The 18,722-nt window shown below is 43.6% G+C and overlaps 1 protein-coding gene across 13 annotated transcripts in view; it reads left to right on the forward strand.

Annotated features, from left to right (window-relative positions):
• Positions 1-18,722, forward strand: part of KMT2C (lysine methyltransferase 2C) — a 189,509-nt gene that overhangs the window by 166,131 nt on the left and 4,656 nt on the right. For 9 of the 13 annotated variants that reach the window (XM_057365380.1, XM_057365384.1, XM_057365385.1 and 6 more), the window contains 13 exons: positions 1,921-2,153; positions 4,947-6,659; positions 7,603-7,815; positions 8,247-8,411; positions 9,674-9,815; positions 10,944-11,091; positions 11,903-12,081; positions 12,180-12,334; positions 12,521-12,773; positions 13,350-13,489; positions 14,419-14,523; positions 16,380-17,499; positions 18,448-18,584. In XM_057365380.1, coding sequence (XP_057221363.1) covers positions 1,921-2,153; positions 4,947-6,659; positions 7,603-7,815; positions 8,247-8,411; positions 9,674-9,815; positions 10,944-11,091; positions 11,903-12,081; positions 12,180-12,334; positions 12,521-12,773; positions 13,350-13,489; positions 14,419-14,523; positions 16,380-17,499; positions 18,448-18,584 — 4,703 coding nt within the window. The remainder of the gene's footprint in view (positions 1-1,920; positions 2,154-4,946; positions 6,660-7,602; positions 7,816-8,246; positions 8,412-9,673; positions 9,816-10,943; positions 11,092-11,902; positions 12,082-12,179; positions 12,335-12,520; positions 12,774-13,349; positions 13,490-14,418; positions 14,524-16,379; positions 17,500-18,447; positions 18,585-18,722) is intronic. The other 4 variants (XM_057365382.1, XM_057365392.1, XM_057365383.1 and 1 more) reach the window with 2 other exon arrangements.

Consider the following 18,722-nt stretch of genomic DNA (forward strand, 5'->3'; position numbering starts at 1 on the left):
GCTGTTCACATTTTTTTCTGGAAGCTTGCATCAACAAAGCAACGTAAGGACAGAGGGAATCAGAAAATTAACATTATTTGGATATGTATGAGAGCAGTAATGTATTAACTGGCAGCCTGCTGTATGAGAAACCTGATCTTTGGTTGTGTTGCAGTATTCTGAGCTCAGTGAGAACAACTGTCGATATTGATGAGTCTTTTTTTTCAGAAGCAGAAAGTTTTGTGCAGCATCATTGTCGTTTGAACAAATACCAGAAAAAGCTTTCCAGGCATTAGTTAGGCAAGCCTGGCTGTGAAGCAGAGTTGTTGAAAGCAGAAGTACAGAGCACAAGCTTTTTGCATTCCATTTCTGACTGCCCTAAATCAATTGTGAATCCTAGTCTCTGTGATGAGAAAGATTTATTAGCAGAAATTAAAACTAAGCATATTTTTGGGACAGGAAGCATGTGTAAAAAAGTTTCTATCGCTACAAAACCTTCACTTGATGTTTATGAATAAGAAACAGAAGTAAACACCTTCACATTTTCAAAAGTTGGAGTAGCAGCACTGAGTATGCAGTAAGGAGCTTTGGCAATATTACCTGTGTTAGTTATTTGTTGTGAGATTTCATGTGGCACTCAGCATGGCCCTGTTCTGGTTGGGTGGTGGTGGGTTCTGAGCACTTGAGTAAATCTGTTTCTCAGTTCAGCAGCAGTTTCTCTTACCTGGAACTCATTAATATTTCAGTACTTTTATGTTGCTCATGTTACTCTCAGTGTTTGCATTCAATTGTCCCCTCAGGTTGTGGGATCAGTTGTGCAAAATTTTCTTCTGGAAACACAATCCCCTCAAAGCTGTAGCTCACCCTGAGTGGSTTTAGTGGAGTATTCAGAGTCAAAGATGTCACTGACACAGGGACTCATAAAGTTGGAGGTGGCAGGGTCTGGAGCACAAGGAGGATGTGGTTTTATTGACATGCTGCTGCTGTGGTATCCTTGTCAAACAGGATATTTGGGGAGATCCACACTGTACTCCTGGTGTCCCAGCTCACTGAAAGTGTGAGCAGGAGACAAATGACCAACACCATCACTGGTCATTGTCAGGAGACAAATGACCATCACCAGCATTGTCTCGTGCTTTCTGTTCTGAGATCAAGTGTTATCAGACATGGTTGTTTTGCCTCCAGAAAAACATCAGAGGGCAATGGACARCCCGTGGCAGATGAGCATTTCTCATTTTTAAGAAGAGCAATGTCTCAGAGCATAAATGAGAGCCATTTATTTTGAGAGAAGGAAAWGGCACTGGTGCTGAAGGCCGCATGCTAAGGACTGATACTGACAAAGTGGTTTTTACAAAGACACTATCTTTCTTTCACTTYATGAATATTTGATGGTATTCATGATTTTAATCTTTTTCTTAGACATGGTAATAAAAATGAATTTTGTATGTACAACAGTTTTCTTCATCACTAGAATTAAACGGGCTGTGTTTCCTGTAAATCTATGTCCTTGCTCCSTAATCTCTTCGTACTTGAGTACTTTCAGAGATCTTCCATGTCCCCTGTTCTGTGCCAGAGCAGGGTATCACTGAGTTCTGTAGCTGGTCTCAAATTCACATTKCCTCATTAATGAGTGCACATTTGCTGGCTTGACAGAGGGCTGATGTCTCCTGAAATGGAGTATGTTAAAACTGCTTTCTCTCACAAATGCAATAATTTGGGTATCTGTCTCCTTTACTCCAACATCTCCAAGAAATATTTCTTAAAATACCAAATTCTCTGTCAAATTYGGCTGAATTTGAGCACTAGATTTTTAAAATAAGCGGGGGGAACCTGATGGTTAAACTTGAGTTCTGAAAAGCAGGATGATCATCACAGCTCTCATCCTGCTAGCTCATCTCCAAGATGAGATCAGTATCACACCTCGTTTCCCTTCTTCTCTAGATGATTCACAAAGAAAGCAATACGAGGAATGGCTGCAAGATACACAACAACTTCTTCAAATGCAACAGAAGTACCTGGAAGAGCAGATTGGAGCCCACAGAAAATCCAAAAAGGCCCTCTCAGCCAAACAGCGCACAGCCAAGAAAGCCGGCCGGGAGTTCCCAGAGGAAGATGCAGAACAGCTTAAACATGTTACTGAGCAGCAAAGTATGGTCCAGAAACAGCTAGATCAGGTAATCASCTGGAATCCACACTGCTCACCTTGGCACTGAGCTGTCCCACTGGTATCACTTTATGCTTTCAGTCTTCTGAAAGATACATACAGTGGAGCTTCACTTAAAGGGAGTCACGCCCTGTTCTGTTCTGGTCTGTTCTGTAACAGCTCTGGAGTGCAAATAACACTGGAGCTGCAGAGGAATATGCTGTGGCAAACATGAAGACAAAAAGCTTGGTTAGGGAAGAAGGGAATTCCTTAGCAAAGTGTCTTGCAGCAGAGTTCCTGGCACCATGCAAAGCAAAAATGAAATGTTCAGAGAAAGTTTTAGCACGCAGGGCTTTGTTTCAGGCTTGAATGAGCTTCATAACCCTAATCTTTTTTTACTGTTTGAAGATCTCTTTCCATTATATCTTTAGTGTTAGTCTAGTTTTATGGTCTGTCTCATTCCTGGATTCTGATTGTCAGTATTGTGTCATGGAGTAGCACAGGTCAGAGGTATATCTGGAGATCTTTTAGTCATGATCAAAGGAGAAGTAGCTTCATGATTAAATCAGGTTACTCAGCACCTTGCCAGTCAAGTTTTGTAAGTCTCCAAGGATAGAGATTTCCCAGCCTCTCTGGGCCCCTGTTTCTACATGTAACCACTCCACTGATCTTTGGTTTTTTTTCCTTACATTAAGTTGGAATTTTGCATATTGTAACTGTGATTATAGCAAGTGARTTGAAATCTGTGATAGGTTTGTTAAATGATCTGCCCACCAATAGTGAATGCAGTGTTCTCCAAGACATTTTTTATAAATTATCTGGCATGATTGTCAGGATCAATTAGGTTTGCTGAAAATGAAAATGTTTTAGAATTATCCTTTACTAATATGAAGGAAAAAAATTGGCAGCAGACAGCTTGGAATGAGGTCCTGAGTGATATCTGTCCCTCGTGTTCTTGCTCCTGTGTTACTTCAAGACAGAGTATRTGATGGATGGGATATAAGTTGGCTCATTTTTCCACTGCGTAGAAGAGGGATGGAGTGAGTAAATTACGTCTGTATAATTTTTTCCCCTTCCACAATGAATCATAAGTAGAATAGATGAAAAAAAATTCCCTTTAACCAATCTTTATTATACAAATGACAGTCTAATCTTATGGTGGAGTTAGGCTGAAGTAACAGCTGCTAATCAAGACATTGCTGGCAGATTCATTTACTGCCCCATAATTAAGGTTCTCTTATTTGTAATTTTTAAATTTAAATTTAATCTACTACTGGCAGATGCCATCCACTGCCCTTTAGCCATTGATTTAGACCAGTGGTTGATTCATCCACATCTTAAGCAGTATTTTATTCTGTACCCTGTAGGAGCTTAAATGAGGTTTAAAGTACAGTTTTAAGGACCTTCTATTGGAAGCAATTTGCCACTCTTTCAAATCAGATCAAATTCTTTTTCTGTAATCAAGCTTCTATTAGTTTTTGAAGTGTCTCTGAGAGAGAAAAGAGCTCTGGGATCCCTGTGAGTGGCTGGTCCTGGACACAGACACAGAGAGCCTAGAGCTGGCTGTGCCCAGGCATGGATCCACACAAACCCTGCCAGCTGGCCTCTGTGGCATTGTATCTGTGTCACAGCTCTGCCCTGCTCTGCCTGTACTGCTGAGATCTCGGGCTGTGCTCAGCTCTGGGCCTTGGACACCTCAGCTCCTTGCAGRGACAGTCAGGGCTGATCCATCCCTGCAGGGTGTGGTGCTTTGGATGGCTCATGCTACAGCCCCACAGAGCCAGCACAGGTTTAGTGCTGCWGGACCAGGGAGAAGCCCTGGAGCACTGGATCTGTGCAGTGCAGATGGATTCAGTCAGTGGCTCTGTGAAGTGCTGAGGCAGAGYTGATAAATCATCTTGGACCTGGGATTATTGTGTAAATAACATTTTGGATACATCTGTCCTGCAGCCTGAAGTGTGTCCTGTTGCTTCACTGCTATCCTGAGCTTTCTCCCTTACCCCTTGCTTCAGGTAAAGGAGAGGGCTATCAAACAGTTCAAATCATGTTACAGAGTTTTTCTATCCCTACAAATAGCAAATGTAAGACATGGAATTCCTAATCTAATGAACAGAAATTAGAGATTTTCTATGATATGTGGGTCATTAACCAGCGGGTTGCAAGGTCTTTTGCTTTTTTAGAGATAAGTTTAGTTGAGTATATGCAGTGTTTCTGAATTGCTCCTGCTTGTGTAGTTGACACTGTCATATCCTGCCCTTGGCTTCTCTTGTTTGCCTCAGCTAGAAGACATAACTTGTAGTGTCCACATTGAGTTTATTTTGTCTTAGAATCTTAAATTTTCAAGCAGCAGTTGCATTTTCATCTGATGTGAGATGTTGGAGGATCTGCCTCTGAATAGATGGGAATCTCCATCRCACTGCAAACTCTTCCTTCCCAGTTACATCTTTTAAAAATGTTGCTGATGTGTGAGCATCATCCCTCTCACTGTTTTCTGTATCCTGATTGTTCCCAATTGTTTTTGTCGTGTGCATGGATAATAAGATCTGTAGATTAAGGATTACTCTTGGTTTATGTTTGTCTATTCTCTAGCACAGTTCAGTCTTGGTGTGTAATTAGAACTTTGAGACACTGCTGTTTTGTCTGAAGTCTTGGAATGGGGAGTATTTCTAATGAAATAATGGCAGTTTAGCATTAAAAACTGCAGAAATGCTATTTTTGCCTGAGGTTTGTTGTCTGCTGGAATTACAGTGGTGAGTTACATGGTTTATGCTGCTAACACAGGCAGTACGTGGCAGAGATGAATAATGACTGTTTCAATGTTTAGATCCGGAAGCAGCAGAAGGAGCACGCGGAGCTGATTGAGGAATACCGAATCAAGCAACAGCAGCAGTGTGGGATGGCCCCCCATTCCATAATGCCAGGTGTCCAGGCTCAGCCTYCCATGGTTCCAGGAGGAACAGCACCAGCAATGAATCAGCAGAACTTCCCCATGGTGGCACAGCAGCTTCAGCATCAACAGCACGCAGTGGTGATCCCTGGGCAATCCAACCCCACCAGGATGCCAAATTTGTCTGGATGGCAACCCACAAGTGCTCCTGCGAGTCACATTTCCATGAATCCAGCAAGGATGCAGCCTYCGATGACACCGTTGCCAATTGCTCCTGGTACACCAGCTCCTGTGCCTGGCCCAAACGCAGCTGCACAGTCAGGGCCACCCCCGAGGGTGGAGTTTGAGGACAACAACCCTTTCAGTGAAAGTTTCCAGGAGCGGGAGCGAAAGGAGCGCTTACGGGAGCAGCAGGAGCGGCAGCGCATCCAGCTGATGCAGGAAGTGGATCGACAGAGAGCKCTGCAGCAGAGGATGGAGCTRGAGCAGCACAGTATGATGGGGCCTGAACTGAATAACAAAACATCCTTATCTCAGATACCTTTCTTCAATTCTGAGCTGCCTTGTGATTTCATGCAAACCCCGCGGCCCCTGCAGCCATCCCCGCAGCAGCAGCAGCAGCAGCAGCAGCAGCAGATGGGGCAGATCCTGCAGCAGGGTGCTGTGACCTCCCCTCCTGCTACCGGTTTTATGCAAAGCACTGAGCGAAGGCCAGTGGGACCTGCAGCTTTTGCACCTGATGCATCTGCTGTTCCAGGTGGAGCCCCCAATTTCCATAATGTAAAACAAACTCATGGCAATCTCGCCGGGGCTGCCTTTACACAGAACCAGGTCAGGCCTCCATTTCCTTCTGCTGTGCCCTCATCTCCGGTGCTGGGGAGTGGTGCCCCSTGTGGGTCGGACACTGGTGTGGCCCAGGCAGCAAACATCCCTGTGTCAGGCCAGTCTCTCATCCAGCTGTATTCCGACATAATCCCTGAGGAGAAAGGCAAAAAGAAAAGGACACGGAAAAAGAAAAAGGACGACGATGCCGAGTCCATAAAAGCCCCGTCAACCCCACACTCRGATATCACTGCACCATCAACCCCAACCATTTCTGATGCTACCTCCACCCCCACAGTGAACACCCCCAATGAGCCACGGCACCAGGATGAGCAGGAGTCCCTGGAGTTAATGGGCCCCTCGACGTCTGGCACAGGAGAGAGCCAGAGCTCCCCAGAGCTGGAGGGGAAGCTCCCCAACAGCAGCAGCAGCGTGTCCCAGAAACAGCCCGGTGGGAATGCAGAGGCTGAAAAGGCTAAAACAGACACAGCCACCAGCCTTCAAGAAGTTAAACTGGAAAAGGCAGAAACTGATCAATGCTCAGGTCAAGCTGAGCCTAAACCAGAAAATCCAAACAGTATTAAGATGGAGGAGGATAAGGTCACTTCACAGCCAACCTCTTCAGCTCCGAGTCCAGCACAGCCACCTGGTGCTCCAGCAGCCAAAGGGGAGTCAGGGAATGAACTGCTGAAACACCTGCTAAAAAACAAGAAGTCCTCATCTCTTCTAAACCAGAAACCGGAGAACAGCAGTAGAGCAGAAGAAGAGGCTTCTGGGGATAAAAAGTTAGCAGAGAAGCAGAGTCCAGCTGAAGGAATGGTGAGCCTGGTACAAGTTTGATTATGCTATGGTCAGCAGAATCCAAGCATAGTTTGTTCCTTACTATGTGCATGTGTGAAAAAGAGGGAATGTAACACCTGTCCAAGGGTGGAGGAAACAGCTCTGACGAACTTTTGTCTCCTTTCCTGCCTTTTGTCCACAAGTAAATCTCTGCTTTTGGGTATTGACTGCCTAAACTCTAAACTCACCCTTAAAACAAAATTTTAATGCATTTAAAATTAATAAATACTCATATAAATGAAGGTGATTGTGAGCAGCAGGTAATTTAAGTGTTAAAGATCCACAGTTGAAAAATGTGACAGGAGTATTAGTGAGAATACTTGTGGTAGGGGTCATGTAGAGCTGTTTAAAATAATAATGGAATTTTTTTAAAAATTGACTTTATTTTGGCTTGCCCCTGCAGCATTAGAGTCCCATTCTGATCCCTTCTACCCAGCTATGCTTCTATGGGAAGAAAGGCTTTGCAGATTTGTACTGGAAATACTTAAGCAAGTGGGACAATCCAGAAATGTTTCACAACCCCTTTTTTTTTTGGTTTCTAACCTCAAAATACTTTTGTATTATATTAACTTCCACGCCTTTCTGCTGCCACCAAGTCTGTCTTTCATTAGGCCCTCGTGAGCCATCTCTAAGGTTTCATGCWCATGTAACTGTACATTTTATTTTAGGGGGTATTCAAAAGTGAATGTTTCTGGCCTATGAGGTTTTAATGATGTTTTCAGATGTCAGTGGTGTTAATGGAAGGTCATAATTCTGTCTGTAGGGACAGTTTAACAGTTCCACCTGCCAGTAAAATACACTTTGTTGTCAGTGAGATTTATTATGCTGTGCATGTGCTTTCAGAGTCATGCAGTAAATCGTAGTGAATCAGACTGAACTGTATATTAACATGTCARAAATTCTGCTGCACTTCCTTTCTTTTTTCCACCAGCAAACTGCAGGAGCCCCGCTGCAAGGTGCATTTGGGTGTAGTAACAGCCAGCTCCAGAGAACAGATGTAGGATCTGAAACCAAAAAGCAGAGAAACAAGCGGGCTCAGAGGACAGGAGAGAAGGGAGGTCCCCGGTCCAAGAAAAGGAAAAAAGAGGAAGAAGAAAAGCAGGCTGTTTATCCTAATGCAGATACCTTCATCCAGCTGAAACAGGTGAGTGTGCAGGTGCTGGGAAAGGCAGCCCAGGGGACATGTGACAGAGAGGATTTCTCCCAGTGGGAGTTGAATTTTCTCCCATTGAGTTGAATTTTGAGCACAGGTGGGGAAATGAGAACTTAGGCAAAACTGGAGAGTTCACAAGTTTTGGGTTTGTTTTGTTTTGGAAGGTGGGCTGACATGGCAGGTATTCCCAAAGCCATGGAGTTCCTGTCAGCTCTGGCAGGCTCTGGATGAGCTGGCAGGGAGCCAGAGCTGAACAGGAGACCACATTCTTTATCAAACAGACGCCTATGTTTGACAGTTTGCTGAGAGTGGATAAATTCCAATTCTTCYTTCAAATTAGAAACCACTGTACTGACTGGAAAATTGCAGTGTTCTGTACAATATTTGTATTAATGTCTGAATTTTTTTTTCTTTTAATACAGCAACTTTCTCTTCTACCTTTGGTGGAACCAATAATCGGTGTGAGCTTTGCACACTTTCTCCCCTACGGCAGTGGCCAGCTAAATGGTGGAAATCGACTTGTTGGAAGTTTTGGTAGTGCTACTCTTGATGGGGCTTCAGATTACTACTCCCAGCTCATTTACAAGGTATGGTTTCACCTGGATTTCTGTTGTGTGCTCTCTGTGGGAAGAGAACTCCATGATATTATTACTGCTAGTCAGAGTTCTGCCTTATATGCAACTAGAAAAAAAAAGAATCTTCTGTTTCCAGACTAGATTGTGCAGTGGTGAAACAGTCACCATTGTTCTACTCTATGAAAGTGAAAGTTGGTTCTGGAAACTGTTGTTGTAAACTAATTAAAAACTACAAACACTCTTTTAACGAATGGATCCTAAATAATGAAAATTGTAATTGCAGTTTTGTGGAGCAGAAAAGACTGCATTTTCAGTACTTTGTGAAGTCATTGAAAGCATTAAAGGATTTCTTAATGTGAATTAAATAGGAAATAGACTTTTTCTCATCTGCCCACTAAGCCCTAACTAAGAACCTGGGAACTCTGAACAGCATAGACTGTTTGTTGATGAGTTAATAACCCACAGCATTTAAAATTCAGTCTCTGAGATCAGAGTGGCAATACTGGGAGGGCAGCAAGATACTGAACAGGCAGAATCAAATTTGCTGCTTGGATACCCTAATACAAAAACTTATTAAAACCAGTGGTGGTTTCTCCAGCCTTACAGAGTGTGTAAGCTGGAATGGGACCTACAGAAATAGTTCCTGTGGTCAAAATGAGTATTAGTTTTGTAGCATGACCGCAGCAACAACAGATACTGAAGTGCTCATTAAATTTTCATTTGAAATATGTGCAGTTGAATAAACTGGTGAGAAGTAGCCCAGAGTGTGAACTTGCAGAGTATCTGCTGCTCTGTGGTAGCTGCTTCAGTAACAGCTCATCCTGTGCTGAATATGAAGCAGCTTGCCTTTCAGTGGAAATAGGGGAMGCTGACTTGTTTATGGTGCTGGAGAGTCACTGTGGAACAGCTCTCTCAGCATGGAGTTGGGACTTTGCTGAAACTGTAGGAACTTGTTTGAAACTGTTCCTTAAAATGTTGTTTGTGCATTTCTGTAAACAGTTCAGCCACATCTTTTTTTGGCAATGTATTTGGCACTTACCTCGAGTAAACTGCTTCTCTGACATCATGGATGTAGGAAAAGCAGATCATTGTGTCTCCTACAGTAGATACATTTCTGCATTTGGTCACATGCTTGGGCATCAGCTATGGCTGCCTGTCAGTGCTACATCTGGGTGTAAAGCCCTGAGTGGGTTACATTGTCTGGTGCTGGRACAAGGCGAGTTCTCTCCCTGTGTTCCATCCTGATTGATGGTTCTTTAATTAATGTCATGCAGCAGAACAATCTGAGCAATCCCCCGACCCCCCCGGCCTCTCTCCCTCCCACGCCACCGCCCGTGGCCTGCCAGAAGTTGGTCAATGGCTTCGCCACCACAGAGGAGCTCGCTGGCAAGGCTGCAGTGCTGGGAGGCCACGACGGTAAGGCTCGAGTGTGTTGGTTCTGTAAAGACAGTCCTGTTTGTGACAAATGGCAAAACAGAATCACAGAACATCCCTAGCTGGAAGGGACCCACAAGGATCATCGAGTCCCACTCCTGGCCCTGCACAGGACATCCCCAAATGTCCCACCATGTGGCCAGGAGCATTGTCCAAATGCTCTTGGAGCTCTGTCAGGCTGGTGCTGTGACCACTGTCCTGGTGARCCTGTGCCAGTTCCCAGCCACCCTCTGGGTGAAGAAYTTCTTTCTGATATSTAACCTAAACCTCCCCTGACCCAACAGGCCATTCCCTCAGGTCCTGTCACTGTYRCCACAGAGCAGAGACCAGCACCTGTCCCCTCYCCTTCCCATCATGAGGAAGCTGKAGGCTGCTGTGAGGTCTCCCCTCAGTMYCCTYCAGGTTATCTCCTWGATGSTTCTCAGTTGCAATACCCCTTTATRAAAACAAAATGGCCCCATGTTTTAAGGTTATAATCATTGCTACCCAGCAACTAGTATAGTGTCATATGTCAGAACCTTTTTTGCTCCCTTTCAAAAACATGTTGAGAGCTAGACATACTCTTTAGAAATAAAAAATATATATAATTATATTATATRTTTTATATGTATATTTAATTATATATATAATCTCTTTTTTGGGTCCAGTATAAATGACTGGAGTGAGCTCCTTAGTTCAGTGAGCTTAAAGCCATTACTGAAGTGTGTGCAGTATGTATTTCCTGATGTTTATAATTTGGACAGTTAAAAWTGCTTTCTGTTCTCTGTACTAGCTTTTTGTAAGGACTATTCAGTGATTAAAATCCTTTTTTCATACCTTTATCCTTTTGTCGTTACAAAATTGTTGATTTTTTGTAGTTTGGTGGGGTTTTAAGTAAACATCCTCTCATAGTGGCAGAAGGCACATTCCAAAGCCTTTCAAGCCCCKTTTGCTCAAAATTTGCAGTTTTTTGTAAAATGGAGGTTAATCCTRAATGCTCACAATTTTTTGAGCTCCCAAATGTCTGAGTGTGGTGTCACCATCAGGCCCCACCCAYGCCCAGCAGACTGGATGTTGATCACTGAAAGAACTGTCCAGATGTCTCATTGTGCTGTGCCTTTCTGGTTTCAGTTACCAAAGCTCTGGGGCCAAAGCAGTTCCAGTTGCCTTTCAGACCACAGGATGATTTATTAGCCAGAGCAATGGCTCAGGGCCCCAAAACTGTGGATGTTCCTGCTTCRCTTCCAACACCTCCTCACAACAACCAGGAGGAGTTAAGGTAAGTTTTCCCTGACATCTTCAGAAAGGTATTTGGAGCAGATTGTGTGATCTTTCAGTGGATGAGATTGTGAAGGTGTGGAGAAAGAAAATCCTTTGTTCACAGCTACAGAAGTGGAGAGAATGGAATGGAATAATTTTAACTCTTAACGTTCCATGTGTAGAGAGTGGCATAATGAAATAGGTGATTTCTGCCATTGCTAGACTCTAGATTCTGTTAAACTRTTGGGAATTCCTTACTTTGCTTTCTTAAAAGCAGCAGAAAATGAGACAAATAGGTGTTTTTTCCTGGAGCAGTGTGGTGTTTTARTGACAGGTGTCTGCTGTAGCAGCAGCCAGGTCTGCATGAGGCAGCCACAGCTCCACTCAGTTTCCCAGGGGAGAAACAATGGCTGGAATGTGAGTCTCCCTGCAGAGATCTTCCCTTTTGCCTCCCTTCCACTTGCCTGCCCAAAATATGGGTATCTTTGGAACACTGAAACCTGTATGTAGACAAGGGCCAGACAGTTCAAATACTAAAACAGTTCAAGTATTAAATGCTAATTTTTTTACACTGGTAGATAGACCCATAGGGAATAAAGGGTTTGGCTTTGCTAGTTGTCTCTGTTTTTCTTTATGGATCTTCCCCAAGAAATGGAATATGTGTGCAGTGGAATATGAGATACCCAGAAGTGATGGCTAACCACCTGCTTCTCTTCCAGGACCAGTAGCAAGAAGCACAGTTCATTTTAGCTCACTGTCATGATTTATAACTTTGGCTTACTAAAAGTTTAGTCTCTCTCCTGAACAGGTTTTTTCGGGTTTTGTTCCAGGGTTCAAGATCACTGTGAGGACAGGGACACTCCTGACAGCTTTGTTCCTTCTTCCTCTCCTGAAAGYGTGGTGGGAATGGAAATCAGTCGCTATCCAGACTTGTCAGTTGTAAAGGAGGAGAACCCAGAACCTGTCCCATCTCCCATCATTCCCATCCTACCCAGCAGCACTGGGAAAGGTGAGACYGCAGCAGAGGGAACACTTAACACTGGGATTGTTTCCTTCTGCAGTCCCTTAAGTGTAGGGTTAACCTGTTGTATTCTGTTCTATTTTCAGGTTCAGAAGCCAAAAGGAATTACATAAAATCAGAACCCGGTTCAGGAGCATTGCCTGGTTCTGGCTTCTTTGCCTCCCAGCTTGGATCATCCCAGAATGGTCCTAAATCTGGCCTTATCTCTGTAGCAATTACTTTACATCCCACTGCTGCTGAGGTAAAAGAAATAAGCCTGTATTACATATATAAAGTACAACAGCAGTTAATTTGTTTTATATATAGTGACTCTGAGGGGGTTACAGTGCAATAACGCTGCKGTTGCAATCTTCTAATAATTTGTACTTTTGCTGTCTGAACTCCCTGTCCAGTGTAAACAAAGGTGTGTTTTTATTACTGCTTTTAGAACATCAGTAGCGTTGTAGCAGCATTCTCCAACCTGCTCCACGTCAGAATTCCCAACAGCTACGAGGTTAGTAACGCTCCAGACGTCCCRTCCTCCATGGCAGCCACCAACACTCACAGAGGGAACCCGTCCATGGAGTACAGGCAGCACCTGCTCCTGCAGGGTCCCCAGGCAGGATCCATGGGACCTGCTAGGATCGTGGGGCCCTACGGACTGAAGCAGCCCAATGTGCCATTCCCTGCCAACAGCAATGGTGAGTGGGCTTAAACTTSCAGTGTTTGGTACCAGGGTTTAACTGAGTCTGTATGGATGCATTTCAGCCTCACCAGTTCATGCACTGGAATTCAAGAATTGATTCTTGTTCCAAGTAAAACTTATCTCTTTTTATGATGTTATGTGGACTTGCTCTTGGTTTTAACCACGAGTAGTTCTGATCCATCTCTGATTTTCATTATCTCTTTACATCACTGTCASYGAGGCATTTCTCCCATAGTTCRTAACACTATTAGGYKKTTTTTTTTTCAGTCTGGTTTTAATTTCGTCATTCAGAAGGGTTGTTCCCATGCTGGAAAGCGTGACATGGTTTTTCAGCCTGTATTGCTGTGTTGGTTTATTTTTTCATTTTTTACACAAGAATATATTTTTGCCATGTTTGCRCAGTTGGTTTAGGTCTGATTTCTAAAATTTATCCATCAGGTCAAGGTTTAAAACCCTCCTTCCATGCCCTGTCCAGGATGGTGCCACTCCTCTCGAGTAGTGAGGAATGCTGKGACCTCTCCTAAATTGAGTTTAATCTGATGCATCCTCTGACAGATTATCTTTTCCCTAGGTCTGGCTGGCTACAAGGATCACAGCCAGAACATGGCAGAAGGCTCAGCACTGAGGCCTCGCTGGTGCTCCCACTGCAAGGTCGTGGTTCTGGGCAGTGGGGTGAGGAAATCCTTCAAAGACCTGCCCTTCCTCAAACAGGTCAGTACAGGGGTGCCCAGGGCAGGGCCCTGCACTTAGCTGGGGCTCCTTGCACATGACAGGGATGGCACAAAGTCCTGCTTCTCCTGTGTAGTCCCCCTTCCATGTATGTCCTAATTCAGGGGAGGACACTGGAGCACATCTGCAGTGCAACTGAAAAATGGCAAAGTTGTTATCACTGATACAAAATTAATTTCAGTACATTTCATTAAATAGGTCCCATCCATGGGATTTTTCAAAGTTCTGCTACTAGCCTCCTYTCCTGACCTCTTCAGGGACCGCAGTTAATTCAGAAAAAGCTCATTTGTGAGGCAGCCACATTACTGTGCCGGGAATTTCTGTAAGAGCTGGAATATTTGCACTCCTTTGGGGCAGGAATCAGATTTCAGTTGGAATCTCTTGTCCTTACACTGGGAAYTGTCATTCCTTCAAAAAGTGCTGTTGCTCTTCAATGACCAGGAGGTGACCATACCACAAAGACATAGCCAGAATTTACACAGCTTCATGCAGGCAGGAATGCTCTGAATTCCCAGTAAGGTTTTGCAGATGGGTCAGTAGATAAAACAGTGTGATCTGGCTTTGATTAGGCTCTATTGAGACATTCTTTTGCCATCTAAAGATAAAAGAAAATGGATTTTGCTTTGCAAGAGTGCCTATGGAGCAGATGGGTGYATGGTATAGAATGCTTTATTTTGATTGTTAAACTTCTGTGAAAGGCAGGAAATGCTGAAGAACAAGGGTGTAGGTGGTGGTAACGTTAGATCTGTCAAATAATCAAGTATTTATATCACAGCATCGCTCATTATTTAACAAATGTTCTACAAATAAAAGAGTTTCCAGCCAGATTGGAAGACTTGTTTCATTACGCTCACTATATGAAGAATAGTATTAAAATGCACTTTTGATACTCTTTTGTGTTTGATTCCCAGGATTCCCAAGAAGGCTCAGATAAAATGAAGGACATTGTATTCTGTAGCAACAACTGCTTTGTTCTTTATTCAGCAGCTGTGCAAGCAAAAAACTCAGAGAACAAAGTAAGTATCAAACACTGGCAGACCCGAGTGAGCTGAAATTATTGCAGCTATTTGTTGGAGAACAGAAAGGGGGAGAGGGGGAAGCTTGCACTTCATTTGAGAGGTTTATAAACTAATTACTCTATATTCAAACACTCAGATTCTGAACCAGCAGCGTGAAATAAAAATCATATTTGCAGAACTTTGTGTCTGACAGATCCGTGGCAGAAAAGACACCACCTTTGGCTGCCCTCCCRGGCTTTGATGATGCAGTCTCAAAAAATCAGTCATTCAAGTTCTCTGGGCATTGTACACAACCACAGACACATTTTTAAGGGGTGTATACTGCATTTGGATTTGGCTTATACAGTAAAAAAAAGAATTACAACTGTGAAAATAATAATTGAGCAGTAAGTTTGCAAAAGGAGTTTCATTTGTTCAGTGTAACTGGGAAAATACAATCCTGTTCCCTGACTGTATTTGGGCAAAGCTGCCATTTTAAAGCATTGATTACCAAAACACCAGTAAGGAGCCTGTGAACTGACASTGATGAGGAAAAAGAGGCTCTAATTACTGGAGAAGTATATTTGAAGAAGTTTATTCCACTGAAAGTGGAATTAGACCAGGGAATTTTCTCTGGTGCTTCCTAATATTCTGCTGTAGTTCTCTACCCACAGACACTGCAAGGGATGTCTTTGACACCTGAGAGAAACTCAAGGGCATCATTTTTTGCTGTGTCCAGGGTCATTGTGTCAGAGGAAGGTGAACTTAAATTTATCTGATTGTTTAACCATTAAAAGTGAAATAGTCTTCACTCAAGACTGAATGATCSTGCTGAGTTTTATTTTCTCCCAGTTAAAATTTTTTGTGTACTTTTTGGTTTCTGCTGTTTCTAGATCAAATGTGCCTTTTTACCCCTACACCACTGGATAGAATCATGAAGGCCATGTCTTTCAAGCTCTACCTAATTAATGCATTCTCAGACCTGTATGGACTGTATGGTTTGAAATTTTGTTCAAGTGTAGCCTACTCACTTTTTCAGGAGAAACTGAATTAAAAAAACACAACCCTGTAGAAGATAACCGTGTACATCCACATCCTTTTAGTGTCCCGTGTAGCTCATTTTCAATTGTTTATAAACAGGTTAACAATTTTCTACAAGTGCATCAGCATGTACCTAATTAAGTTAATTAAATGTCATGTTCAGCCTCTTGATCCTTTAATTTACTCTTCCAAGATTAATCACACAAACCACATTAAGCACTTCATAATCTAAACTTCCTTTGTTGTTCTTGTTTTCTCTCTTTGTTTTTTTTTTTTTAAACAACTCTCTGCAGGTATAATTCTTGTTTACTGTGACAGAATAGTTTAAGTCCTCGAGGTATATCTAATCCAGAGCCCTACAGGAATTTCTCCCCACTTGTTTCCAGGAAGAAAATATGTGGCATTGCTTCTAAATTTTCCACTTCTACCAAACACCATATTCTTATGTTTTAAATTAGTTCTGTGACCCATATTTTAAAGTTACTTTGTGTTGTAACAAAACTGTGTAAGAATCCCTTAGAGCTAAAGCTGGCATTCAGCTCACTCATGGCATTCGAGCAGTTTTGCATTCAGAACAAGGACAAAGAATTATTTGTGCTTCCTCTCGTATATTAAAGGGCAGCATGTTCTAGATGGACTGGGAGAATTTCCTGCTCCCTGTCTCAGCCCAAACTGTGTTAAAACAGGTCAGGATAATTTCCATCTTTGTTGCTGCATCTTSATTTGAAGTATTCGGAGAACCCTCTCCTCTTCTTAGCTGCCCARGTTTTCAGGATACATTGAGTAGTTAACAAGTCTCGGGTTTTCTTAAAGAGTTTTCTGTTGATTGTCAGGAATCGGTCCCATCTCTGCCACAGTCGCCGATGAAGGAGAGGCCGCCCAAAGCATTCCATCAGTACAGCAACAACATCTCCACTTTGGATGTCCACTGCCTGCCTCAGCTGCAGGAGAAGGTTTCTCCACCCTCATCACCCCCCATCATGTTCCCCCCTGCRTTTGAAGCAGCCAAGGTAGAGGCGAAACCGGATGAGCTGAAGGTAACGGTGAAACTCAAACCCAGGTTAAAAGCAATACACRGCAGTCTGGAGGACTGCCGGCCTCCCAGTAAGAAATGGAAAGGGATGAAATGGAAAAAGTGGAGCATTCAGATTGTGATTCCTAAAGGATCATTCAAACCTCCTTGTGAAGAAGAAATAGACGAATTCCTTAAAAAACTGGGCACAACCCTTAAGCCAGACCCTGTGCCTAAAGACTATAGGAAATGTTGCTTCTGTCATGAGGAAGGTGAYGGATTAACCGATGGACCAGCGAGGCTTCTTAACCTGGATTTAGACCTTTGGGTCCATTTGAACTGTGCTCTTTGGTCTACAGAAGTCTACGAGACACAAGCTGGTGCCTTAATAAACGTGGAACTAGCACTGCGGAGAGGCCTGCAGATGAAATGCATGTTCTGTCACAAAATGGGTGCCACCAGCGGTTGCCACAGGTTAAGGTGCACCAATATTTATCACTTTACCTGTGCCATTAAAGCACAATGCATGTTTTTTAAAGACAAGACCATGCTTTGCCCCATGCACAAACCAAAGGGAACTCACGAGCAGGAGCTCAGTTACTTCGCAGTGTTCCGGAGGGTGTACGTGCAGCGCGACGAGGTGCGGCAGATCGCCAGCATCGTCCAGCGCGGCGAGCGCGACCACACCTTCCGTGTGGGAAGCCTCATTTTCCACGCCGTGGGCCAGCTGCTGCCGCAGCAGATGCAGGCCTTCCACTCCTCCAAAGCCCTGTTCCCCGTGGGGTACGAGGCCAGCCGGCTCTACTGGAGCATGAGGTACGCCAACAGGCGCTGYCGCTATCTCTGCTCCATCGAGGAGAAGGACGGGCTCCCGCTGTTCGTCATCAAGGTGGTGGAGCAGGGCCAYGAGGATCTGATCCTGACTGACACTACACCTAAAGGTAAATTTTGTGAACGAAGATAGTGAGTTTGTGGATATGCTATTTGTTGTGATAGTGCTGAYTCCAGTGGTACCATGCCTGTTGGAAACAACTGTTGCAGACATTGTTCTAACATAATGTTTATAGTGAGCTTCCAGCGCCCATTTTTAATACTGTGCTGTGAAGACTTTGGACACCTCTGAAGAAATTGTATAAGCTACAGATCAGAATTGTTCCARATTCACAGAGGGAGACCAAAGAGTGAGCATTGAAAATGAATTAAAGCAGTAGGAAAGTCAGTGCAAGTTATCTTTCATAAAAAAATGTTTGAACACAGAGYCATTGCTCAGTTACCTTCAAATCAGCTGGGCTCAAGTTAGGGAGCTCTAAAAGCAGCTGAGTGACCACGTTGTTCTCAGTGTGGGTAATGTCTCTGTCAGGGTGAAGAATGTGTGGGTGTCCATAAACATATGGGCAGGTCTTAGAAAACAGCTCATGAATATGCTCAAGGCCTTTGTGCTTGGGTGCTGATACCCTCAGCSCCAGTCTGCCCAGTCAGAGCAGTGCCAGTGAATGGCCCACACAAAATGAGCACAGACCATCAGTGGAAATAGAATATATTTTGTATTCTCAGAAAATTCTACTTCAGCAGGATTTCTCATGAGAACCCTCTCCATGTTCTTGTCAGAGGACTGACTTTCCGTGCTGAGAACATTGAAAGCTTCATTCATGAGAACTGAGGGTGCAGAATCAGTGGTGTGTTTGGGATTTCTTAAATCCCCAAAATTAGCACCTCACCAAATCATTCTCCACATTTTAGACCCTCGCCTGTTTGTATACACAAGCTAAGACAAAAGCTTTCTCAGTACTGGGTTCTGGTTCTCTTATCCTCAGGCATTTGTTTCAAAACCAAGTGCAATAGTCCTTTATTTCTTTCATCACTGTAATTCTCTCCCAATGGTTGTGTAGGTGTGTGGGATAAAATCTTGGAGCCCGTTGCTTCTGTTAGAAAAGAATCTGAAATGCTCCAGCTGTTTCCCGGCTATCTGAAGGGTGAAGACCTCTTTGGTTTGACAGTCTCTGCAGTGGCCAGGATTGCAGAATCGGTGAGTTCACCAGCCCAGTTCTTGCTGGATCACCCCAGCTGCTGGATAGACACATGAGAAAGGGAACAGAAAGAAGTGTGGAAAAGTAAATACTTTGTTAAACACATAATTAAACACATAATTATTTGCATTTTTTTT

This window comes from Malurus melanocephalus, unplaced genomic scaffold (genome assembly GCF_030028575.1).
Source record: "Malurus melanocephalus ecotype Western Australia unplaced genomic scaffold, MMel_1.1 scaffold_52, whole genome shotgun sequence".
NCBI lineage: Eukaryota > Metazoa > Chordata > Aves > Passeriformes > Maluridae > Malurus > Malurus melanocephalus.